This window comes from Psittacula echo (assembly GCF_963264785.1).
Source record: "Psittacula echo genome assembly, chromosome: 4".
NCBI lineage: Eukaryota > Metazoa > Chordata > Aves > Psittaciformes > Psittacidae > Psittacula > Psittacula echo.
The window spans coordinates 87,792,517-87,820,224 of record NC_137738.1 but is presented as its reverse complement, the minus strand read 5'-3'; the positions used below and the strand labels follow the sequence as shown (position 1 = coordinate 87,820,224).

Sequence of the window (27,708 nt, the reverse complement as noted above, 5' to 3'; positions counted from 1 at the left end):
AGGCAGCTTAATGTTTTGGCATATTTATGAAATAGATGCTTAAAAAGTTGTTTCAATGCTGTGTCCTGCATTAGATAGTATTTTCTTTATTATTCAAGTAGTAGGACAAAGGCAAGTTTAAATTGGTTTCCTATCTATTTATCTGGAAAAGTCTTTGGGAGTATGGGAGCTTCTGCTTCATTAATACTAGTAGAAGCCAAACAGGATTTTCAAGTACCTCAAGGAAGTGATGGATATACAGGATTTCTATCCAGACTCTGGCAAAATGCCATGTTTTTGATCAACTTGAGATGAAAGCTAACACTGATCTAAGAAACGGAGATAATTTTGCAATAACGGTAAGGTGATGCTTACAGATCCATCACAATAGCAGGGACAACAAGTTTTGCTACATCTGAAAACTGCATGTTTGAGAACATCTTGTTTTCTACGTAGTCCCCTTTGCTAAGAGGCAGGAAGGAGATGGAAGGAAATGCTGTGTATAAGTTCCTGGAAGGATACTGAACATCTACTTTATACTAAGTGCTAAGGGAAAACTCTGATACTACTTTCCTTTCATTGGGAATTCATTAGTTTTTGCCGTGATGGTAAAACCACTTTAAATATATTTTTCCATGACCAGTAAAATTAAGTGCCATGATTCCCAAAAAAGTGATGTGTTCTCTGTCATGGAGGGACCTGAGGTCCTGCCTCTACTTTGGCTGTGCTAGTTCAATGTTAGATTGTGCAGATCAGCCAGCTGGATATTGCTGATTGCCCCAAGAAGGTCATTCACATATTGCAAAAAAAAAAATGTCTGTTTCTGAATAAGAAATAGGAGTCCTTGCAAAAATAAATCAATAAGGCAAACACTAATACAAACTTAAATTAGTGTGACAAATAACTGTTCTAGAACTGGTGTAATAATGCTTCTCACTTTTGAAAAAAGTTACAGTTTCAAGAACTTCTTACCTGATCATGGGGAGGTCTGGCAGGGATTTAATTGAGACTTCTGTGGTTATATTCCATTGAGTTTCACTTTCTCATTAACAATTTTATCACCATCTTAGGCAACCTTCAAATAGTCCTTTTCCAGTTGGTTGTTTCGTTAAGAAACTCAACTGGAAATGACCTCTAATGGAAACGAAGTGTGAGGTATTATTAATCTGTTCATACACTGAGGCTTGAAACAGTCTTCCCTCTTTCCTCTCAGTGGTTCATGTTTGTGTTCTTAGCAGACCCTTTGCTATTAGCAAGGAAGATCTCAAAGGAAAATAAAAAAAAAATAAGAAAATAGACTCTTCTGTAAAGAAAAATAGAAGGGAAAAACTTGCTCTGGTACACAATTTCATGTATTGGTCCCTTGCCATGAAGTTAAGACCGTCTCTTCCCTAGTCCCTCCACCAGTTCTGTTATTTGTCAACTACAATAGAAGGATGAGGAAGAATTTGGGATTAGTGGTACAGCTATGGGGCAGCAGAGGAACTTTGGAGGTAGAGTTGCGGCAAAATCTGCCTTCATGTTTGTTGCACGTTGGATGAATTGGAGTTAGTGGCTGAATCCCACCTGCAAGTCAGAATTTCCTCATATTTGTACTAGGGGATGGTTTTTGGTTTTGGTTTGGATTTTTTTTTTTTGGTTCATTTTGTTGTTTTGTTTTTTTTTTTTTTTTGCTTGTTTGTTTTGTGTTTGGGTTTTGTTGTTGATTTGTTTTGTGTGGGTTGTTTTTTGGGGGTTTAGTTTGGTTTTTTTCCCCCACAAATGTAATTACTATAAGCTTTTGCTTTTGAAGGAGCCTCTACACATCCAATATTTCACTTGACCTAAAGCATATGTAGCATTGCATCATGTTCAAAAAAGTATGAAGAATACTGTTGTCATGGTTTAAGCCCAGCCAGTAACTCAGAACCATGCAGCCACTTCCTCACTCTCCCCGCTCCCTTCCTCCCCCCGCTCCCAGAGGGAGGGGGAGGAGAATCGAAAGAATGTAGCTCCCACAGGTTGAGATAAGAACAGTCCAGTAACTAAGGTATAACACAAATCACTACTGCTACCACCAATAATAATAATGATAAGGGAAATAACAAGGGAAGAGAATACAGCTGCTCACCATCTGCTGACCGATACCCAGCCAGACCCGAGCAGTGATCTGACCGTTCCGTGTAACTACCCCCAGTTTATATAGTGGGCATGACATGCTGTGGTATGGAATACCTCTTTGGTTAGTTTGGGTCAGGTGTCCTGCCTCTGCTTCCTCCTGGCTTCCCCTCCTCCCTGGCAGAGTATGAGACTCAGAAAGTCCTTGGTCAGAGTAAACATTAGTAAGGAACAACTAAAAACATTGGTGTTATCAGCGTTGTTCCCCAGCTGAAAGTCAAAAACACAGCACTGCACCAGCTACTAAGAAGGAGAAAAATGACTGCTACTGCTGAACACAGGACAACTGTCAATACCATTTTTAATTTTAACTGAAAACTTCAGAACTGTTTGCTGTTTCATTTCGTGAACTTTGTCATAGCTGTGTACTTTTTGGCCAGACTGATGCAGTGAGTATTCAGCGAAGGCTGACAGTGCTAGCTTGGGAAGCGTAGTGTGAACACAAGTTAGGTGATGGTGGCAGTCCAAGATGCTTCATCCTGAGGGTGAATGTTGTAAGTTGCGATGTTTGCACTTATGAGTTGCACTTACAAGTTTAGGCATCAGTTCATGGATATGTGCTGTTTCTAGCATCAGTTTACAGAAATTGTTCTGTGATGAAGTAGGGGTGTCTGCCTTTCTCCTACAAGTTTACACAGTAATCAGATGATACAGGATTGTGCCATGGGATGCTGTAAGTGGAAGTACAATTGCTTGTGTCACCATTTGGCAAAGGAAGGAAACATCTGTTGAATACCTTTTGAATTTAGAAGCTGATGGAGACTATGGTATAGGTAGAGTTAATAATAGCTGTACTTGCAGTAGAGTAATGTAACAGCAATGAGAATAGGTAATTGTGGCAAGAATAAATTCTAGCATAGATCACAACAGCCCCTGAGCCCTTTAACCCAACTAACATTAACAAGATTTTTCTATATATTGCAGGTGTTCACATAAGTTAAATTAAAATAGGGATTAGATTCCTGCTTTTTTTCTTTTAATTTTCCTTTTTTTTCTTCACAGAAAGCAGTTTCTGAATCTTTAATTTTGAATGACTTGACATGTCTTTATGGTTTTCATTTAAATTTATTCTTAGGAAGATTAAATCATTTCTGTTTCATGTGCTTTCACAAAAATACTTTTCTGTCTTATTTCTTTATCTGGTAGTAGTAACCTCTTTCGTCTGAGTTTTATTCTGTGAAGCTCATTTTCATTTCCCCTTGAAAACAGGTTTTCTGTTCCTAGTCATCCTGTTCCTTGTCCAGTTTTAAACATTGTTAATGGGGGTTGTCAACAGCACTTCAAATGACGCCTTGTACAATGATATTATTTTTATTTTTTTTTTATATTTCTATATGAGATGCCTCTTTGTCTCATATAACTTTGCTATTTTTAACTATTTTTTCTAACCAATGCAGAGAAGTTTTTTTCTATGAAAGGCTGAAAATAATTTTAGATTGGTATTACCCTAAGAAACTGGCAGAAACTATATAGAATTAATTTGAGTTTACTCCTTTTGGTTTGGGATTTGTTTAGGCATTTGGAGAGTTTTTTAGTTATGAGGTTGTTTGGGTTTGGCTTCTTTTTTCTTTCCCAGACTGGGGTAAAAGCTAAGACTTACATCAAGAATCATGTGCAAGTAACTAATTATCAGAATTTTGAATCTAATAATATAGAGATTTGAGAAGCAAAATACAGAGGCAGTGTATTCAAGTTGAGATGTTAACTCAGTATATGTAGAGGAAACATGGGGAAACTTGTCAATGTAATAAAAGATCCACAAATCATTCCTATATTGTCAGTTTGACCTGAATAAAAGAGTGCTTATTTCTTTTCAAAATATGAAGGTTATACTTAGCATTGCATTTCAGCTTTTGCAGTATGATTTCAACACAGACATTATTTGCATTAATGTAGTCTTGAACATAATAATGCCCTTGGTATTGATACAGTTTATTTGACCATTTCAATTTGAATGAAAATTTAAATGCTTTTTGAAAAGACAGAAAAATCAAAAAAGTAGTCAGCAGAAGTACTATTATGGAATTGACTCTTGCAAGCAGGAGGTGGGGGGTTTTTGTACCCTAAATATCAAATACATCCACAGATGCTTAACAGAAAAGGCACTTCTTTAATGCAAAAGCTGACTGTGCTGAAACAAAGATAGAAAGCATTCCATCAGCAGATGATGAGCCAGCATGTTCCCTACTGGGCCAGAAACTCAAAAACAGTGAATATGTTTCGTACTGAATGAGCTTAATTTGCACAGTAACTTAAACTTTAAATATAGTAAGGTTTGTTTCAACCACCAATGAAACCACCGGTTTCGTTTGCTAGACTTGACACTGTTCAATTAGTGACACAAGTTGATGACCTGGAAGCTGCTTTTAAATTGCCCATCTCTAGCTTATGTGAAAGAGGTCAAAAATACTTAATCCTTTTTCTCGTTTTTGTGAGTCTATTGTAGAAGTGTGTATAATACCTCTGTTCTGTGCATAACAGATTTGCAGCTAATGATGAATCTGTTGAGGCTCTGGAGCAAAATTAAGGGTGGCATTCCTTGTATGGAACAGCTGTGGCTAACTTTGCTTTGTACTGGCTTTAACAGCATGGAGTAGTTTTTTCCAGACGCCATTTCTTTGTTAATGTAGAACGTAGTTATTAAGTTATTCCAGAAATCAGCTGGAGGGCTTTTTAACACTGGAAATCTGAAGGAATTGCCTAGTTGAAGTAATACATAACATCTAGCTCTGTAACTAATTCAGAAAATAGGGTTTGCTGAGACAGTTCCCATGGAAGTCGAAGAGGGCTTAACACTTGGTTTTGCACTCTTTTCCATGACAGGTGTACATTTATTATCAAGAGGTATTAAAGAGTGTAGTTCCTGGAATGATACAGGCCTTCCTTGGTATTATCCAAGGTATGCTGAACATTTTGAAATTGCCTTAAAGCTACAGCTGCTGTAACAAAACAGACATCAGGTCTTCTGGATATAGGACATTTCTTTGCCTGTGATTGTGGAATAGAGCGAAGCAGCTAGTGCCTGACTTCCCTTTCAGAGCAGGTTTGTGTAACTGACAGCACAAAGAGGCATTTCTGTGGGCATTTAGGAGTACTCCTTTACTGCAGTGTCAGTGAAGCTCAGGTATCCCAAAAAAATCCATCCTTGTTTTCTTAGCTATGAAGAAGGAATTGTTTTTGAATTTCAGTGTTAACTTTAAATACTTGGAGAATCTTAAGGAGTTGATTTTGTTGAGGGTTTTGTGGTTTTTTGTTTGTTTGTTTGTTTTTTTCACAAAGTAGAGAAAGACAAGAGGTTTTGTTTACTTACCCAAAACAAGCTATACTTCATGACAGAGCAACAGCTAAGGCAAGAAATTATTCTGAGCATGATTTGCTGAGTATCATGTCTCCTGACCTTTGATCAGATGAGCATTACTGGAGATTAATTGAATCAGTGGTGGCATATGACATGCTTCAAGTACCTGTATGGAAAGATTTATGTTTATATCTGATTATAGCAGATTAGTACCTGTGGCTATAAAATGTCAAACCTACTGTGCATATTTAGGCCTTCCCAAACATCTGTTCAGTGAGATTTGATGTTGTTGTGTTGCGTATGCTGAGGGTTTTTTGAAGTGAATCTACATATAACAAACAAAATAAAAGCCATTAAGAAAATTAGTAGCTTAATGTGGATAGGACATTTGAGATTTCATTTTTAAGGTTGAACAAACACTTTGTAATTTGTCCAGAAACAATTAAAATGAAATTTGTAAGTAGGTATATGTCTGTTCTGCTCTAAAAGCTGAGATAAAACCCCTTCTTTTTAGGTTAAAGGCTGAGAGGTGTGATCCAAGAATATGGAAAATAAAGTACCTTAGGTTGAAAAAAAACTGATCTGTATACTGGTATTATTCAGGAACTGAAATTATTTTCATGACTTCTAGTATTTAAGATACAGTTGGTCTACTATTTTTCTTTCTAAATGAGAGCTACATGCAGACTTTCTTTCTTGGTATATTAGCACATGTAATATTTGATTGCTATGCAGGACCTGAAAAGGTAATTTCTTCAGAGGGTCCCATTGTGTAATATGCTACAGTATACTGCTGCTTTACTTTTTCCCACTCCCCTGGTTGATGTTTCATCTTGTCTTGAGAAGAAACCCAGAACATCTTCTAGTTTGCTGCCCAGTTTTTGTGTTATAGCACCTCCTCATTGTCATGGTTTAAGCCCAGCAGGCAACCCAGAATCACGCAGCCGCTCGCTCACTCCCCCTCCTTCCTCCCCCGGCTCCCAGAGGGATGGGGAGGAGAATCGAAAGAATGTAGCTCCCACAGGTTGAGATAAGAACAGTCCAGTAACTAAAGTATAACACAAATCACTACTGCTACCACCAATAATAATAATGATAAGGGAAATAACAAGGGAAGAGAATACAGCTGCTCACCATCTGCTGACCGATACCCAGCCAGACCCAAGCAGTGATCTGACCGTTCCGTGTAACTGCCCCCAGTTTATATAGTGGGCATGATGTGCTGTGGTATGGAATACCTCTTTGGTTAGTTTGGGTCAGGTGTCCTGCCTCTGCTTCCTCCCGGCTTCCCCTCCTCCCTGGCAGAGTATGAGACTCAGAAAGTCCTTGGTCAGAGTAAACATTAGTAAGGAACAACTAAAAACATTGGTGTTATCAGCGTTGTTCCCCAGCTGAAAGTCAAAAAACACAGCACTGCACCAGCTACTAAGAAGGAGAAAAATGACTGCTACTGCTGAACACAGGACACTCATATAGCACTTCCTTTCATCCTTTCTCTGACTTACCTTACTTCACTTCCATGTGAGGTCTTTAAACACTGACCACTTGTCACTTTCCAGAAATGCTGCTGGTTTAGGCCTGTCGATAGGAATGGTGAATGATAAAGCCTGGGAGCTGGTGTCGCCTAATAAGAGAATCTAACTTTATCAGATATTATTTTTTTCTGCTTATCATGACATTGTAACCTAGGTAATTCAGTTATCTGACTTAAGTTCTGTTCAACCTAGTTGTGAACTGGAACTCAGCATCTGCTTTGTGGGTCTGAACCCCAACTTTGAGCCAAATTTCACATTACCTAAACAATATTTTTTAGAAAATACTTAAGAATAGTAAAGCATTGGAATTCAAATATCATCAAAGCATGGACTATTAGTTGCATTAAAATTCTCACATCCATAAAACATTATGAAGATCCACTGATCTATACCTGTTGAAGTCTTAATCTCCAAGGTGCTTATTTTCCAAAAGTCACATGAAATAAGATGTTGTATCTGTTGTGGTTTTATTAGTGCATGTGGTCAATAAAGTGGATATTTTAAGACAGTGTTTTTTCAATATTTTAGAACATCATGGATATAATTTTTTTTATAATATAAAACTTAAAATATTTTTTTTCTTGGTTTACATTCTAGCAAATAAAGGAACCAGTCCTTTTTAAGAAGTTACATATGCAAGAAGTTTTTAAATTCGAGGAAATATTCAAACTGGTAGTCCCATACATTGCAAGCCATATATTTTCTATTTCAATAACAGATTCCTGTTTTCTGCTGTAGTTTTAATGATCTTGATTGCTTTCTGAAATCTGAGAGAAAAAAAGTATTTTTTTTTCTTGAATGTGTGCATGTAGTTAGTAATAAACACAAAATTATGTACTTTTTTACCTTTATTTCCTTACATCCTAGAGTATCTTTTTCTGTTTTTTCATAAGTATGCTTTGTTCCAAGTCATTCAAGTGTGATTCATAAGAACTATTATGATGAAAACCACTGTTAATTCACATACCTGGAATTTAAAACTAGCAGTCATTCTTGTTTAAAACCCTTAGTTAAAAGCAATTACAAAATGTAATAGTGATACAAGGCATGAGATCTGTAAAATTAAAGGATTGAACAGCTTGCAGGAAGCTAGCATGTAGTAATAACTAGTGATCTCCTCAAAAATCCAGGTCTAAGCTGTAGGTTAAAAAAATAAAATAAAATAAAATGGGGTTTGACTATAAAAACATAAGAAAGGTAACTGTCAAGAAAGCAAGTTTTCAGCTGAAGGCCAGTGTCAACAAACAAAAAATTAGATGTAAACTAGTAGTGCATTACTTGAAGCTAGACATAAAGAAAGCAATTTTGCCAGCAGGGGGGAATACAGCTCTGAAATAGCCTCTCCAAATGAATAAAGGGGGCAAAAAGAGGACAGGCCAAAAAGGTGGTTTAATGTGTGGCAACACACCAGACTCCAACCTGTGTCTCAGAGAATGTGCTTTATTTAGTTACATGCTCCCAGTCTCACTGCATGCAGGTCTTGCGTCACTATACCATTCTTTAGATCCTAGCCAGTTCCTGTCCTTAGCAGTACATACCAGGTATCTTTCAGGAGAATGCTAATACAGATATGATGGTTCTATTCATCCTCAACTCATATCTTCTATAAACTTTTGAGTTTTCACAGATTCAGGAGATTCTCATTGTTTTATCACCTCCCTGTTCCAGATTTCCATCATATCTTGTTGCTCCTTTTGACTTTTGAGCTTTCAATCTCATCTAGCGATATCTCTTCCCAGGGTTAGCATCTCATCCTCTTTCGTCTTATAAAGCCCATAGTTGATCAGAATCCTGTTAACCTAATCTTCTTTTATGTTGTTGGTTTGGAGCTTTTCAGTACTATGCTAGACCCTCTTTAAAACAGTTTATTTTGCATGTGGTTCAAGATATCAGGTCTACCTATGCCAATAAATTAAACATTGCCAGAGAATGTGCTTTGGCACTGAAATGTTATCATTTATTCCATTAAATTGCTAGCAAGTTCCCAGTGTGATTTTGATCTAGGAAATGTAGTGGGCTGTTCTTAGTATTTTGGAAGTTTCGTGTGCCAGAGGCTGTCCCTAGTAGTCAATGTGAATGAAACTACTCTGATTCGGAGACATGGAATTTAACAGCATGGACAAGGCCAGACTAGCAGTTGGCCTCACTACTACTCCATTCACTGATGTAAATGTTACTTCCAAATCCCTGGTGACCTCTTTATAACCACATATTCGAAATCACATTCCATCCTCCCTTGCCCTAATAGATAAATTGTCACCTTCGGTTTTCTTCAGTAATACTCGTGCTCCCTGAATTCCATTGCTGACTTATGTCTATAATTGCCTTTATATATATATTTCCAATGTCTCAATGAGAAGGCATTCTTATCAGCCCTCTATTTTTCTGTTAAGATTTCCCAGCTACCTGTCCTTTGTCTGTTTTCGTTTGCTAAATAACATTTTCTGCAGACAATTCATAACTGTCTTTTTTGCAGATCTATCTCTTCCACCCTTACTCTGGTACTCTTTTGTTAATTAATTATGAATTCAAGCTAAAAATGATCAAATAGAATCTGAAACTGCCTGTTCCTAACCACTGCAGAGCACATGTGATCATCAAGTTGGAATTTCACTTTCTGAGCAATAAGCCTTATAGATTGTTCTCTACCATTTCAATACCATTTGAAAGATGCTGCCGTTTCTTTCCGTCTCCACTTTTGTCCAGGGTTTTGTCTTGTTATGATTCAATTGTTACAGCATCCTTCTGTCTGACCTTTGCAAATTCAATATTCCTTTATTTTCATTTAGATTCAGTTGTTGCTTCAAAGCTAATTTCCTGCCCTATCACTTTGCCCATCGTTTACATTCCTCCACTGACTCTCGCTTCATGCAGCTCAGGATACTGTTCACCTTCTTTGCTGCAATGATGTGTTGCTGGTTCATTTAAAGGTGTTGAATCAAGTTGATGTTTGTCTTCCACTTTAACATGTCCATTTGGGGCCTGATAATAGTCTTTCTTTTTAATATGATAATTTGGGACAAGTATCCTTCAGGCAGTTTAGTATAATCAATATATGTATTTGATAGAATCATAGGATGGTTTGGGTTGGAAAAGACCTTAAGATCATCTAGTTCCAAACCCCCTGCCATGGGCAGGAATGCCTCACCCTAGACCATGTCGTCCAAGTATTTATATTCGCAATAGTATCTTAGCAGATGGTGTTGTCCAGACCATTTGCTAAGGATAATAAATAAAATCTATAAACTCTTCATTGTTGCTGGCACCAACTATCAGTTTTTACTTGAAGATTTTCAGGATACTATAATTAACTTAGTTCTTTAGCCTGCCTTGAATCCTTTCCTGAACTCTAATTATAAACTCAGTATTAATTCTTTCCAAACAAAAGCCCAGTGTCCCATCACAGGTAAAGAACTAAGATTTCTATCTATTCTCTGCTAGTTACAGCTCTCATCCTAAGTCTACAAGCAATACTGAGGCTTTCAATGTCTCTGAACACGGTAGTGGTGATAGTAAACCTTTTTGATACTTGATATATTTGTTTTTAAAAGCATAGATGTTTGCATCTGCCTAGATTCATTAGTTGTTTTCTTTGATTTGGTCTGTTTGTCAGTTTTTTCTTACTTCTGCTGCACAAACAGGATTCATGTGGTTGTTTAATTTTGTATGTTTCCATTTAACCAATGAGAATTCTATTGTAGCTTTTCTGTAAGCTGACACTTTTTGGTGGAGCTTTTATGGCAGCAGTGTACAACTTCTGTCCTCTCTGATTCTGGAGACTCATCTGACTTTTAACATTTTGTATTGCAGTTCCAGTCACTTCTATTTCTTCACAAAATGCAGAGAAAGTAGAATTTAGTATTTAGAATGTTACTAATCCACACTGTTTTTTAAATATCCAAAACTACTAGCCATGCATTCTAAAGGTTGCACAAAAAAATGAGTATGATAGACTATTCAGTTCCAAGGAAAAATATATCTATCTAGATAATCATATTTCCATATGGTATGTTGCATCCCAATAGAAGCAATGTTATGAGCTTTCAGCTTCAAAAGAAACCAGTCCCATTTACCAAAGGAGAGATTTAGCAGGAAGTGTGTAATTCATGGACAGTCAACAATAGGATTACACTGTCAGTCATCAGTCGCCTTGATCGTATGGCTTGTTGGCAGTAGCGGTTGAGTCCCAGGGCTCCTTTTGTGCAAGCTGTTTAGTATGGTTTAGATTAACCCAAAGCCAGAAATAATAGTTTGAGTTAGTACAGTTATCATTTCTATCATATGGATTGTCCTGGTTTCAGCTGGGATAGAGTTAATTTTCTTCCTAGTAGCTGTACAGTGCTGTGTTTTGGATTTAGAATGAGAATAATGCTGATAAGACACCAATGTTTTAGTTGTTGCTGAGCAGTGCTTACATTAAGTCAAGGACTTTACAGCTTCTCATGCTCTGCCAGTGAGCAGGCTGGGGCTGCACAAGAAGCTGGGAAGGGACACAGCCAGAACAGTTGACCCCAACTAGCTAAAGGGATATTCCATACCATGTGGCATCATGCTCAGCATATAAACTAGAGGGAAAGCTGGCCAGGGGGCTGCTGCTTCTGAACAGGCTGAGCATAAGTCGGTTGGCGGTGAGCAATTGTTTTTCATTTGCATTACTTGTTTTTTTGGGGGCTCGTTTCTCTCTCTTCTTATTTTCCTTTTCATTACAATTATTATCATTATATCATTATTTCTACTAGTAAACAACTTCTCTTGGCCCATAATTTCTTACTTTTACCCTTCTTTCTTTCCTATCCCATCGGGGGGAGTGAGTGAGATGCTGTGTGGTGCTTAGTTGCCAGCTGTGGTTGAACCATGGCATAGGTGCACACGTGACCCACAAAATCATGCTAACTCTCTAATTGCTAATAATTAGTAAATTTTGCAAAGTGGATGTTTAGCAATCTCACCACTAATCTCAAGCACGTGAAATTTGTTTCAGTTTGCTGTGCCAATGACTAAAAGCAGCACTTTACAGTTTTTATATAATTCTTCTGCAAGCTCTTCAAGATCAGACATTCAGTGGCTAGGGTATATATACATCTATGCCAGTAAAATTAAATTTGGGACCCACAGCTGAGCTATACTATTCTGTCTTCCAACTCAGATTTAGTTTTTGGAAGCATAATAAGCTGAACCTAAAATGATATAAAATGACTGTTCTTCTCTAAAAAACACTCTTAGAAACACCCGATGGTTTTATTAATATTTTGTAGGTTTACATTAGAATGTGAAACTAATGGCTACATCTACTACTAAATTAAAGAGTGTGAAGGCATAGGCCCGTGCACTGTAACTCAGTTACCTGTGTGGTTGTGGTGTTAGAAAATTCTTTGGCGTTATTCTCACCTTGCACTTTTCCAGATAATTCACAGATGTAATTTAGGAGTTACTCCAGTGTAGAAACAGTAGGTAGTTTGGCTCTCCCGCCTATATGGTGAGTGTGTACTGGTAGGTATGCGGCCAGTCTGTGCCAATTGGTCTTGAAGTCAAAAAAAGGCTCCTGGCACTCTTCAGCCGATCATTAGAAATGCAGCCCATGTATCTGTTCTATAGCAACTTTCTAGAGAATGTTTTTGTTCTGTGCTAAATGTACTCTAATTAAAGGTAATTTTATCATTCTTTCAGGCACTCTGGGACTGGTACTGCAGCGCAGCCAAGAAGTTGTAAATTCAATCTAGTTTATACCCCATTAAGTCCTTAATCTATAGCAGTAGCCCTTAGCAAAAGGTTCAAATCATTATGGTATGTAAAGATGAATAAAAATGAAAGGATACTGTGGTCAAAGCAGTTTGTTATCAAGCATACACCATACCTGTGTATGCTAGAGCATTGAGTATGTATGCTGGCAGCTGCGCTAATTGATCTTCAGCCAAAATTTCTGTATTTCTGTTTTGACCACTGTTTGTAGAAGTGTGCTGTGTTTATTCAGATATCATTAATTAATGATTTTCCACAATGTAATTTGTTTTTATTTCAGTGTGCATACTCATAAATCTCAATGATTTCAGTATCTTAACCTGTATGTAGCACTGTAGCACCATCTTGTGTGAGCTGCAAATGTGCTTTCAGTATATGCATTCAGCAATCTTCATGTTGACTGTAACAATTTTATTTAAAACTCTTTAATGTAAAACTGAAATTGGGGAAACAGGAACATGAAATAATCCCCCCTTATAATATATGTGGTAGATTTCATAACAGTGCATTCATTTAAGATACCTATATGCCAGGGTGATCCACATAAATATGAGGCATGGGATACTGCAATCAGGAGGGAATAAATGTGTATTTTATCTGGTTTTATGCTACAAAAATACAGAAGTAAAGCACAGAGATTAGAATCTCTGAGAAATAAAATGAACTATGGGATGGGAAAGAGCTGCTAGGGAAAATTAAATAGGAATTATTATGAAATAGTTGACAGGAATAAAGCTGGAAAATGCTTTTAAATGGTAGCAAGTAGCAAATGGAGCAAGGACACAGAACTCAATGTTCATAATTAGCTGTAGTGCTTTGAGGTTTCTGTGTGTTTACACAGAGGCAGAAAGTGGGAAGGGAAATGCATAAAATAATCTTTTTAGTATGACAGTGCAAATAATAATTGAAGGCAATATTGTGGTGCATTGAATGCACTCTAACACTTTAATCTGTCATGTGCACATTTTTCCTCTGCCTTTTCACACTTTAACTTATGTCTAGTTTCCCTTCATTTTTCTCTCTACTTTTACCAAGTCAATGTCAGTTACTTGGTAGTTTGTGTGAGAGGAATTATAGTCTTGCTATTAAAGCAAGTTCAGTCATGGATGAGATGCCTATTACTTGCTGCCATTGCCAAAAGTCCAGCATATTAACATGGTGGTGACTGTTCTATTGAATGTAATGAAAAGAAGCTCTCACCATCACTTTCAGCACTTTCAGTCTCTTGTGCTGACAATTATCTAATTTTTCCAAGTATATTAATATAGTTTGGGCAGTTATAAATATATAATAACTCTAATTCTCCTTGGGTGATTATCTATTTGAATGCTTAGGTGATGGAAACATGTGATTAAGAACTCAAAAGTATAAGTACTTGTAGCCTTAATTGTAACTTACAGAATGCAATTTTACCCATGTGTGCTGCCTGAATATGGGACAGGGATAAAACACACCCCCTCTTCTTTTTTTGTATGCAACTAAGTCATAGCGGTTTTCATGCCTTAAAACTAGGAGTAAAAAGTCAAAATGTCTTTTACATTCCTGGTTTTTTTTGTTGTGATTTCCTCAATCAAAATACCTAGCCTCAAACTGCACTCTGCGTGGAACCACAGTATATCATTCTGACTGCATCAAGTGCTTGAATTCTTGGAGGAAGATCATGAAATTGCTAAATACTCAGCTTGTCAGGGTTTCAAGCATGAAAGTAAAAAAGATAGTTAGAAAAGCTGTATTGCTGCCTTTTTTTTTTTAGCGGAGTAACTGCTGGAGGTAAGGACCTGATAAACATGGATATTCTCATCTGGTTTTGTTTTCACATTAAAATAAATACTGGTGTCTGACTTTAGGTCATGAATATAGGTATCAGGAGGAACAGACTCTGATCAAGGAAAACAGGATTTGGCTTCTCTGCAACCAGCACTCTCCCAGCACACAACCAAATAATTTTGCGTAAATCTTTGATGATTGCTACAAATGCAGATCATGAAGGCAAAGAACTGGCCTATGGAATGAATATATATATTGACAGATGCTGGGGGGGGGGAATCTGTGGTGTTCATGTATGTATATGTAGTCCGTTATTCTTCTCTGCCTGTCCTGTTTTGGCTACAGTTTATATTTGTGAGGCCTAGGGGAAAGGACTTTTCCTCTTTCATTTGAAATGCTGAAAGCAGCTAGAAGAAAAGTTCTGTGGGTATCAGTTGTTGACAACAGTCTTCCAAGCAAAAAAAAAGTTGTATCAGTGCTTCTGTCACCATCCTTTCTTGCTCTGTACTTGCAACATATAGACTGAAAAGAGCTTGGATTTTCTCTCTTGCAGCACAGTTTTGGCAGCAAGCGCGTGCAGGTCATGCTAGAAGCCTTTAATCTTCAGTGTTTGTGCAGCCATCATGTCCATATAATCCATACATCCTGAAATCTCTCCACTTGACTGTGTAAACGTCTTTATTATTTCCTCTTAACTACACTTACGTTGCACCTTCCATTTTTCACTTTTAGATGCATTCATTCAAGAGATGTAACTGCTTTCTACATCAACATTAAGCAGACACAGCTACCTCTTATAATTCAGACAGTTGAAGGAATTGATAGCAAAAACAATTATTAGCAAATTAAAGATATTCAATTAGATTAAAAGTTCAATAGTAATAAACATTGAGATGCTGGCTAAAATATCTCAGCAGGAATGGAGGCTGGATGATGGTATCCAAGAATTTAGGTCCCTTTAAAACTAGATCAGAAAACTCATGGCATGATTCCAACCTCAGCTAAGGACTGAAAGAGTTATGTAAGAGACTGGTGGGAAGAGAATAAAAGCCACATGTATATGTGGTCTAAAATGCCACAATGCAAGCCAAGTCACTTCCCGTACCTCAAACCGTACTCAGTTCTTTCTGCTAGCATGTTTTGTGTGTTTTGTTTAACCTGCAAGGTATACCACAATCTAGATGCTGCAAACCCTGTGGAAAAAGAAGGGAAGTGCTGTGGATGTTGTATTTTGCCATTTTCTATCCTGAGTATTGATAAAAAAATCAAATCCCTGTTTTAAGTTTTGCAGATTCTGTGAAGAAAATGTCACAGAGAACACATACCAAAACTAAAATCCAAAACTGCTTCTTTTCAGCAGTCTTTCAGAAAATACTCGTGCTTTCTTCAACCCACTGCTTCTGTTCCCACTATCTCTGATATATGAGGCATATAGAAAAAATTGCTGATCTTTATTTTGCATAGAATACTACATTATTAAATAGACTGTGCTGATAGGCTGGAATCCATATTCCATTCACTTGTAGTGGAAATGGAGGGTTTTTTTCACCAGCGGTTTATATGCTCAGATAAATTATTTTGGTGTCTTTGTCACAGCTTTCTACTGTCATTTAAGAATATTGTATTTAAGGACTTATTGTATCTGTAGTTTAATAATTGTATTTAATTTCTGTCATTTCAGGTAACTCTTGGAGTAAGCCGGTAGAAGTGACAGCACTTTATTCATTTGAAGGACAACAGCCAGGTGACTTGACTTTCAAAGCTGGAGACAAAATAATGGTCACAACCAAAACAGATTCCCAGTTTGATTGGTGGGAAGGTAGAGTAGGAGAACAAACTGGCATCTTTCCAGCCAATTATGTTGCCATAAGTAACAACTAAGTTCATATAGAATAAAATGTTGAAACAGTAGTATATTTACACTGAAAAATATATTTTAACTTTTCAGATCTTGTTAAAATGAGATTCTTGATCAAGACTATTCTAACATAAAATTGAAATGCATCAAATGACCTTAACTTTCCTCTAAATTTATTTCTTAAATAAACGGTAGTTGATAATCCATTTATGACAAAGTTTTAGTTTTGAGCAAGTTACTGTATAAATCTACTCCAATTTGTGTCTTGTTTCAATTCTGCCTTGCTATATGGATTTATTTTTCACGTGAGGGAAAAATTATGAACAATTTCAAACTAAACATAAATACTAATTTATTAAATTATAAATTATGGTCTCTAATAAATGCTCTCAATTTTGCTTTAAAGCATTTCAGAGTTGGAGTTTGTTACTTTTAGTAAACACAGATCTTTTATTCACAGGTATAGCAGAAGAAATTACCATTATACTTGGTTTTAAAAATCACTTTAGGCATTGCAGTATTTCTTAGTAACTACTGTAGGTCCTGTTCCCAGTATTTGTCCTTGTTAGGCATACAAAGACCTTTTTTTAGACAACTCTGTAACAGTTAAGCAGTTCAGCTTCCCTGATAGCTTGTTTATATTGCCCTCATCTTTGGAGAATTTAAGCACTTCTGAAAGTTTGCTTAATCAAATGCATGAATAGTCTCTCCCAGAAAATTTTACTTCCTCTAGCCTTGTAGAGAGGAAGACATCATTAGGAAATCATTCCATTACACTCATTGGCAAAAGTTTCTGGATTTCTTTCAGACTGGGCCACAGGTTTTTGAGAAACTCAAAATGAGACAAAGGAGACTGAAGGAACAGTGAAATGTATTTACTAGCTTTCAATGAAAATCCTTCATATTCTTTGCCTCACAGACAGGACAGATGTATGTGATCTGTCTTCAGACAGATGCCGCCACCAAACAGATCCATACTGTTGCAGGTATTTTTTTCAGAAGTTATTTTCCAACCAGCTGGAAAAAGTTATATAGGCTTACATAGCTTCAGTGGAAGTGTTAATATATGGCTTTAGAAGGACTGTTGTAGCATGTGCCAATTTGAGGTGAGAAAGCAAATTCTGTGTTTACCTATCATAGGCTGCATCTATTGCTTATTAAGCAAGGAAACAGTAAATTGTCCAATATGAAGACTCAGCAAACAGAATTAATATCATAGTCCCAGAAGCTCAATATGCCTCATATTCATGAAGAATCACTCCTGCCTTTATCATACCATGTTGCTGCACTTTAGTTGTGCAGTAAAAGCTGAAGCATCCACTAGCTGAATTGTGCTGTAGTACCTCATTACTCATTTCCAGAATGCTGGCTGCTTTTTCAACCAGTATACTTGCCTTTGTGTGGGGTTGTTAAAGCTTCTTAGTTCATCTCAAGTGTTTTCTTCCATGAAACTGTCAGTATTTATGAACTAGCACAGTAAAATCTTTTTATTGTTTATGTAAATTCAGTTTCTTGGATTGCCTTAGCTGAGTTTGGGGAAAAATGAGGATTGCCTAATCTAAGTATTCATGATAGTCTATAGACTTTGCAGGATAGCATTAACTAATTACTAAATCCAAACTGCATTTTTAGGAGGAAATATTGAATGGGAAGTGCATCTCATACCTGAAACATTCCTTTCTTCATCTAAATATAATGTAGGAAAGAGAGGATTCAGTGGATTAACCTAATGCAAGAAAAGCTATTGGCTGTCAAAACCAAACCTTCCTAAAGCAATACAGAACTGTCTGATCCTACATGCCTTTGACACAGGCTGGATTAACCCACATCAGTGGGCTCAGGCTAATTCCAAAAGTGTTCTTACATTAAAAATATTTTACAGTAAAAGGCAGTCTGCGCGACTCAGTAAACTTTAAGAGATGTGTGAGAAACCAGTAGTTTATATAGGAAGGTTCCCTGAAGCAGGTGTAGAAACAAAAACCTAGAGATAAAGAGTCACCCAAGAGACACTTGTGTTCTGGTAAGAGAGGGTTTTCCATGAAAGAAAGTCTATGTATGTGTTCCTTTGCTGTAGGATGCCTGGTCAGATCCAGAAGAAAAAGATATTGAAGAAGGTGGTGCCTCTAGCGCAAAGCATTAACTGTGTTTGTAGACCAGCTATGGCCTGGCATCTGGCTTTTGGTGGGGAGTTGGGAGAATAGATGTCTATAGGACCAAATCAGTGGGTATCTGTACTAGAAGAGAAAAAATGAGTTACAGAGCCCTGGGCTTCCCTGAAGGAAATACTTTAATGAAAGTAACAGAGATTGCAGGCAAAGTACTGCTGTGGCATTGAGCAGGTACATTTGTCATCATACTCTTAGAAGCAGTTATCTTCAGCATATAAACCAACTGTTTTTATTGCTGAAGTGCAGTTAATCGGACAGTAGTAATTTATATATAATACAAGTACTTTACATATTTATTTTGGGACTATATTTTTATATATGGCAGCCCAATTTCCTGTCAGTCTTCATAGGCTTTATTTTGATCAAGGTAATTCCCAAAGAGTATAGTTAGGACTGTATGCTCTGTGTTCAACGTCAGCAGGTAACTTAATCATAATTCATCTTAACCTTAAATGTTTCACCATCCTAAGTAGTCAAAGTAGAATTCTTTCTTGGAGGAAATCTTACCATATTGTAAACTTCAAATTTTGAATTTCACGGTGCCCAGAAATACTTTTTTCCTCTGTATGTCTAAGTATTTTGCATCTAAGCATTTTCCTCAGCATATGATTACTGATGGTTCACTGGATGGGCAGGTCAGTATTGTTACAGGTGCGTTACCAAGACTCTTTCTTCTGCTGGTGTATATTCACTAACACATGTATGCATATTGATAGCAGGTTTACAAGTTTTAACCAACTCTGGTCTTTTATAAATATCAAATTATTTGTCTGTTTCAAGCATTTGAATGCATCTTCCCTGCTATCTGTATCTGTTCATCCTTTCAGAAACCCAGATGCTTGATTAAATGTCACAGTTGAAGGACAAAACAAATAGAAACTTTCTCACCCTTAGCATGATTTTGGGTCTTCTTGGTTTCTATTGGGCTCAAAGATATTCCTCATAATAGCTTAGAGGGCTAAGGTTTTTTTTGAGGTAAATCCAAGATGATTGAAGCTTTCCCATCTCTATCCATTTATGATAGCTTTCATTACTTAAATTTGAAAAAGATAAAGGGAAGAAGATAGTGGTTATCCTCTTTTAACAGTTTCCATAGTCTCCCTAAGCTGTTTTCCCCCACCCATATTTTCAAACCCGAGTTTGAATTCATTCCTAAGCAACCTCTATCACCTATAGGAAGGCACTCGTAGAGCCTCAGACATGTTAAGATGACAGATCTTCTCCACTGATGTGAGTTTTTTCAGTGCATGCAAGCTTTTCCTTGTGAGGCTGTTCACTGTTCATCACATAAATTCTCTTTTTCCACAATAAAAGATAATTACTACCAGAGGAATATATGTTGATGGTAATTATATCTACCAAGTCTACTCAGCAAGAGTTCAACTCACAGGAAGATCCTAATGCATATACTCACCAGCTGTTGGATCCAGACTTGCTGTCCTACTTCTGTATTTTATGTGGTTTCAAGTCATATGACAACTTAGTTTCTTCAAATCTGTCCTTTCCAGGGAATAAAACTTCAAATGACATTATATCTGGTTTATATTGGGATGTAGCAAAATTTACATTAGCTGACTACAGGTTCTGTCAGGTTTGCAAGAAGAATCCATTGAAAGAAATCAGAAGAAAAAACAAAACAAAACAAAAACAAAAACGAACAATCATAATCACTAAATACACCAAGTTTGTATTGGTGAAACAATAATATCTGACAGTTCCATGCTTCCGAAATTTTCAATATTCAGAGTATTTAGGCAACCATCTGTCAACAAATTATGTAAATAAGAAAAGCATTCAGCTTTTGGTAATAGGGCCGGATGGTACATTTTGAAGTTTATCTTTAAACCATTAGGATTAGCTGAAAACCCAAAGCACTCATTTTACATCTCAGCACAGTCTTTCTTGATTAGCTGTTCTGTTTCATTCTTTCTGTATGTACACGCATGCGCACATGCACACACACTGGGTGGTTATTTTGGATCCATGTTTGGATAAGGGCCAGCTCAGCCTGACTGAAGGTCTTCCTCAGTGATGTTCTGTTCTGTTTGCCTCCATAAATTGGGAGCAGGATGGCAGGAGGAAATTCCTCAAGTTTGAGTACTGGTATCTCTTTGAACAATTATTTTCTCATTGAAAAGCTCAATAAATTTCTACAGCAGCTCTAATCATGCTTGCACAAATTTCTAAACCAGATTTTTACCAATTGTGTCTACTTTACGGTCTTAAATGAGTATCACATATATTTCTATGAATTCTATATATAACTTATGCCAATAGGATCATAAGGAAGACAAAAATAGTGTTTACTAGCCTTTGCAGTAAATCTTTTTAAAGAATTGTCTGATCTAGAGGAAGCTGAACTGCAGGTGTTTATGTTGGTTTATTGTGGATATGTAGATCCATAGAACTTTTGAAATGTAGACCTTTTTTCTGTATTACCTAAATTTAGACACAGCATCTTACCTATAGGCATCTATTTCTAAGAAACTTAGCCAGAACATTTTGAAATCAAATTGGGTTGTATTGAGAGTCTAAATTTATCCAAATCTTCAGTCTGAACATTCATGGGAAAATATTTGTGACTTTTCAATTGGTTCGTGCTCTTAATTGAATTAGAAATACTGCAGAAAAAATCTTTTGGGCTTTTCCCATGCCATAACTAATGTAAGAAAAATAAATAAAAAGAAATAGCAAGCTTCATTCTTTGGAAAAGGTTTTAGCTAATTTCATCTAAAATTAAGTGCAGATAGTTCCTTAAATGTCAGGAGTGCATGAACTAATGCATGCTAACCCTAACACTAGATTGATATCCATGTGTTCTTCTATATTTTTGATCCACCCTGTGATTTTTTACCTACATCTGTTTTTTAGCAGTAGAAAAAAAAAAAATTCTGATTAACTGTAGACTGCAGAGGAATTCTGCCATCTACATCATTAGGATGAGACTTTGCATCTGCCTTTATAAAGCTTGTAGGTAGTATCAGCTTTGGAGTTCTCTTCAGTGGTTCCTGAACCTTTTCCCTGGCAAAGTTCACATTCCATTTAATGTTATGGAAAAGGCAAATACTCCTAGCACACTTATGCATACTTCTGTCTTTTGGCTTGAGAATTTGTTTCATACAAAGGTCTGTATGAGAAGCAGAGAAGGCAGGCCAGGCAGTGCATAGAGGAACAGAACATAGCTGTCTACCACATGGAAGATCTGTCTAGCTGAAGGACCAGGAGCTCCTTGCTTGTTGAATCTGAGGATGTTGTCTGTTGTGGTAATATAAGCCTGAAGGTCTTTTTAAGTATATGAAATGTTTCCATAAACTACTGTAATGCAATTAATTCAATTCACAAAACCAATAATCGTAGTTAAAGTAATTTTATTGGTTAAGAAGTTTGAAGCAAATTTCCCTTCCTCTCTTCTTTTCTGCTTGTGTATCCTCCTCCAGTCTTGTACTACTCCTGTGCTATGCATGGCCTTTAAGTATCTGACTTGCTGAATGCTTCAGGACTATGTTTGACAGTATCCAGGGCAATTAAACCTGACCTTCCTGTGGCCTCCCTGGAAACATCTGAGTAATGCTAGCTACTGTATCAAATAGGTGGGGCAAGGGGGAGAAGAGGCTACTTGACCAGCTTTGGCAGCCTAAATTCTCACGTCATTCCTGTAAATGAGAGTTGTTGTTCTGTCAAATGAGATATATGGTCTCACAACAAACATCATTAGAATTCCGAGTTTCTGAACATCCTGTTTTCACAATATTTGAAGAGCCTTTTATTCGTTTAAACATTTTAATTTTATTTTCCAAATGCAAATACTAGTCAAATCCTTGTCTCCAAGGGTTAAAAATCATTTTAGACTCTAATTTTCATGCAGTTAAATGGGTTACGCCTCACAATAAATTTAGATAATGCTGTTGAAGGAAATAAATAAAGCACCTGGATGCAAAAGTATTGTCACAGCTTGACAGTTCCAGCTGCTTGGGAGACATTTTTGATTACTAAAGTATTAAGTCACTTAAATAGGTGCCATTCTGTAAGGTTTTATCAGCTGCAGACATTCAGGGCAAAATGAACTTTTCTTAAGCAAAGGTGGTCTGTTAAAATACTGGTTTTGATTTGAGTTATACATTCTGTGGTGGTCATTTTTAATGGAAACTAGGTCTACCTATTACCTTTTAAAACTGTCTCAGGCTATTACTTGCTCTCAGCTTGGTATTCCCTTCAGTGTGTCTTGTATTTTAATCTTCCAAATTTCCTTCTGTCATATTTGATGTCAAAATTAAGGCCACAGTTAAGCTAGAAATTCAAAACATCAGTCTCTTACACTAATTGGTTTCTTGTCAGCCATCAGATTCTTACAAATGTGAACCAGGACAAGCTGCTTTAAGATTTTGCAGCCAAAGATTGTATTTGTTGTGCTTTGGATCACTCCTTTTGCATATCTGATTTCATGCTTTTCATACTAACCCCTTGTTTCCTTCTGGCAATGCTGAAAATACTTGGGCCTGTTCCATCTGATTTTACATCAGTAGGATTCTTTTGGTAGCTTTGGGGTAGACTTTAAATACTACATGGTGTTACATTTACTTGAAACCTACGTTACTCTGCTGACTTTACTAGGAACCAGGCTGCTGCTGAAACTGTGTATAAAACAGATTATTGATATATGCCTCTGAAAACAATCCAATTAATATTTTCTCCATGGCCATCACACTCTGAAGCAATAAATACTCTGAATGTAGCTTTCCAGTAGCTCACATTTGTAGCAGAAACAATACTGACTTTGAATCAGTCCATGCTAAGTATGGGGTTTCTTCCTGTATTGCCATCTATGTGTTCTTCTGGTCATTTACTTCTGTCATTGAAAAGGCCACCCTATACATCTCACATGTTTGAAGCCAGTTAGAACTGAAGCTCTGAAGCATGGCATGAACATGGCAACCAAAGGAAACAGACTTTCTTTGTGAGGATTCCAAATCACAACTGCTCTTTGGATGGCATATTAAAAAACAAATAAATGCTGTATTAAAAGTAAAAGCCTATAGCTATTTCGTTGTTTTGCCTTTTCAAGGTTTGGAACATTACCTCAGCTTAAGTTAGAGTGTTTCATGATGTCAAGAATTTTCCTCTTGTGGCAAGGCTTTTTCTTCTGATACACAGAGGTCCCCTTCTGTAGGGTAGCTCTTATTGCCACACTTCTGATTAATGTTAAAATGCAGGGTAAGGTTATTCAGCACCAACCAACACATCATCCAAAGAGCATTTTTATTTTTAAAAATATATCTATTTTTGTGCCATCTGCTTTTGGGAACCTGTTCAGGTAGGTTTACGAGTACTGCCAAGTTAGATGTCTGTTTTTCCAAAGCAGTCAGTCAAGAGAGGTAGGTTGCATGAAATGCCTTCTAGAATATGTACTAGAGAAGATTAACTTGTTCCTTGAAACTGTCATCCTAATGTCATTTTGTTGGCAATCCTTCAGACTGATCTCTGTATATAAATACTTTATTCTCTCATTTCAGAAATAAGGATGATTTTTTCTCCATGACCTACTAAATTAAGCAAGGAGACACAATTTCAAATCCTATTAACAGAAAGTTTCAAAACTGGAACATGAACTGAAACTATGGATCACTGACTGCCACTGTGAATGAAGAATGGAAGAATCTAAGAAAGGGAAAGATATAATTAACAGCAATTTAAGTTCATATCTACTTAGGTAATAGGAATTAATACGGAATATTAATCTTAGTTGCTAATTTTGACACGCCCAAGCTATCTGCTTATTTCATCATTCCCTTTTTTGGTACTAAGACAAATGCTGAATAAAAATGCATGTCAATCTAATTTCAGAGAATTGTTTTAGATCAATAGAATAGCCTTTAAATTATTCTTCTTTTGATCAGTTTAGAAATAGTCTTGGCAAAACAAAGAGACAGAAAATAATGATCTGAAAAGAGAACTCCCTGAACTGAATAAAATACAAATCTCATGAAAAGTTATTTCTTAAATCTGTTCAAATCATACATTACTAAATGGATTATCTTCATCTAGGACTCTTAATTTACCAGTATTAATTGTTGATCATACCTAACAACAGTATACATACTAAGGAGCTCAGATAGCCTGGAGTATCTTTCTTTTACATGTTATTATGTTAAAAAATTATATTCTCCTGGGGGTCATGTCAGAATAAAAAGCCTAAATGTTATTCACTTTCGTTTTAAAAATGCCAGTTTTCTTAAACATGAAGAGTTTTCTGTTAACAACTGGGCTCCAAAATCCAAATTAACAAAATATTTAACATGAAACTCAGCAGTTTCACATTAGTAGATCCTGGTTGACAGTATGCAACTTGGACATTATTGATTACAGCTCCAATGAGATGTACTGACTTTCATACAGTGTACAAGCAACATATGCAGGCAAGCCAGATGCAAAATTGAAACGTTATCTAAACAGAGTTGATTTCAAATGTTTCAAATGTAAATAACCCACTGGGTGGTCTTAGAGACTGTCAGCAGTCATTATTTTCTGTAGCGTAAACAGGGCTGTCAGCTGGGATTTGTGTCACAGAGATAAAAAGACATTCTTCCTTAGCAAAGCTTAGGCTGTTGTTTTTAAAGAAAGTTGTGCACCTCCATGATATATGGAGAGTACCTTTCTGGATTTTAATGAAAGTGTTTTATAAGCTGTCGTGGAAACCAGAATAGGTGTCTGAGCAATGTAGACTAGGAGGTAAGTAAAGGTTAATGGAATTACCAGGGTAATAAGTCTTAAAATTCTGACAGATCTAAATAAATGCATCATTTCCATAGATGCGCTGTGTTCATTCTTCAAAGTTTTCTGCAGGTAGCAAAAGCTAAACCAAGAAAATAGATACCAATAGCAAATATATAACTTTGGATGAAAAAAATCATTGTATGTTTGAGGCTATTGCTTGAATTAAAAATATGAACATGATCAGTTTAAGTGATCTGAAGTATTAGTTGATCATAAGAATTCATACAATGGCTTTAATACTTAAATCCTCTAATCTGATTCAGCTGTTACAGAAGAGTATTATTCCACTCCCTGTCTCTACTTAGTTCAATGGCAACTGAGCAATGAAAGTATCTTAACAAGTCTAATCTGACATCTCTTAAGAACAAAATTAATTATATAGCACTGCCTTCTGTATCAACAGTCACCTCTTCATTTTATAGCCACTGAAATCTTCAGGACCATTGCCATTGGCTTTGGTAGATTTGAGGCAGTGGAACACATCAGTGATTATTTGAAAAATTGGTAAAGATTTTTCCAGCTGATTTCCTGGAAGAAAATACGATTTGCAGGTTTTCCTCAAGACTTTTTTCATATTTTCTTCTGGAATTGCATCATCAGGGATCTACATTTCTGTAATTGTCCTGTTTGTTGCTAGAAAACTAGAGGACTCCACGTTCTACTGAACCACAAAGATGTCTTCTTCCTATGCAGATATTTTCTTGGTGTCTGAGGAACTGAATACAGATTCTAGCTTCCATGATAGAATTATCCTTTGCAATCTGTATTTTTACTTGTTTACATGGTTCGGTAAAGAGTAAGCGGTCAATTGAAAGCATTGACAATGTGGTTAATCCCTCCTCGTGCCTTGGGTCCTGAATACATATTACATCCCTTAGTAATTTTTGGAATAAGGAAGGAAAATGGAATCATTCCTCTGCAGTGCGACCTGAAAGTCTAGGGAAACAATGTACATTTTAATGCGATGAATGAAAATTATGGAAGGCTTTTGAAGATCGTCTGGGCTACACGGAAGTCTACACTCTAATCCTTTTGTAATAGGAATATCATCACAGTTATTTTAAACTTAAACTGAATCCCATGGTTGCACTTCTTTGCTCCCATGTGACAAGATAAACTCCAGTGTATGTGACACTGCAAAAAATGTCTCTTCATCTAAGAACTGATGGCCAGTGATGTGGAATTGGCTTTCTTCAGACAGACTTTTATGCAGAGATACATGCACGAAATGGTTAAAAAGTCAAGAAATCTTTATTCCTCTCTTTTACTTAAGTCTTTATCCTTTGCTTGTATGTTCTGCACAGTCTGTGTAGTGTTGCCTTCATGCTTGTCAGATTGCCTGCCTGCCGTTTTTCCTTTCCTCCTAATTAAGTGGGCTCCTCATTTCCTCTCAGGCAGTGGACACATATTCACCTTTCTTTCACAAGGGGATTTTGTATGGTCCTTTCAACCCTTGCATTCTTTTCTTGGAAGACATAAAACATAAAACCCCAACATAGCTGGCATCCTGAAACAGCATCTTCCCTTTTAAATCTAGCACTTGTACTTAACTCTGAAGTTGTCTATAGTTACCTTTTTCTCACTACAAAACCTTTCAGTTTGCATAACTGTGTAAAATAATATTGTGGGCATCCCACTACTTTCTACTGCTAGAAGGAATTTGAATAATACTGTATGTTTTTGTTTTGTGTCAGAATTAACTTTAATCTAAATGACAATATATTTTGAATAGATCCTTAGTTCAGAAGATGAGGTTAGCAGGTATTCTGAGTGCAGGGAAGCTAGAAGTGTCTTCGTCCCATACATGCTTCAGGAGGTGCAAAACAATGAGCCTTTACTGAAAGTATATGAAACTTGCCCAAGTACCACTCAAACGATGGCCAAATCTAAATGAAAAGATTGTGAAGAATCTATTACATTACTTAGTACTGAAACAAGGTAACCTTCAATGAAGTACTGCACGCAGGGATGGCAATAGTATCTGTGCTTTGTGAAACAAGTCAGTGTATGTTAGCATGAATTTCTGCTATTTATGTGTGAAAGGTGAATGTGTTAATTACTGTTTATTCAAATCTGTTTTTCCCAGCTCATGAATTTTAGTTTCCTCAGAATAAAAGCTGTACAATTATAAGCTGAGCATGCTATAAGCACTTAGGCCAACCATAGAATCATAGAATCATAGAATAGTTAGGGTTGGAAAGGACCTTGAGATCCACAGATCTTTTGCCCCTTTTACCTAAGCACCACCCCACATGTACAGCTATCTGCATACCATGTGCAGACCTGCTTAACTGAAATGATGACACAAGGAACGATTCTTGCATAAGGATTGAGAACTGTATGGAGGCCAATGTCCCAATTTCTGGGTGCTGAAAGGGTTATGTGCTTTTCTTGGTATGTGGTCTTCTCTGATTCTTTGAATCACAGCTGTGGTTT

General features: G+C 36.6%; 1 protein-coding gene across 1 annotated transcript in view; it reads left to right on the top strand.

Moving 5' to 3' along the window:
- SH3YL1 (SH3 and SYLF domain containing 1) overlaps positions 1-16,356 on the top strand; it is a gene marked incomplete at its 3' end in the record, with an annotated part of 51,363 nt that extends 35,007 nt beyond the window's left edge. The window contains exon 10 of the mRNA XM_080614721.1: positions 16,157-16,356. Coding sequence (XP_080470847.1) covers positions 16,157-16,356 — 200 coding nt within the window. The remainder of the gene's footprint in view (positions 1-16,156) is intronic.
- Between the last annotated feature and the right edge of the window lie 11,352 nt (positions 16,357-27,708).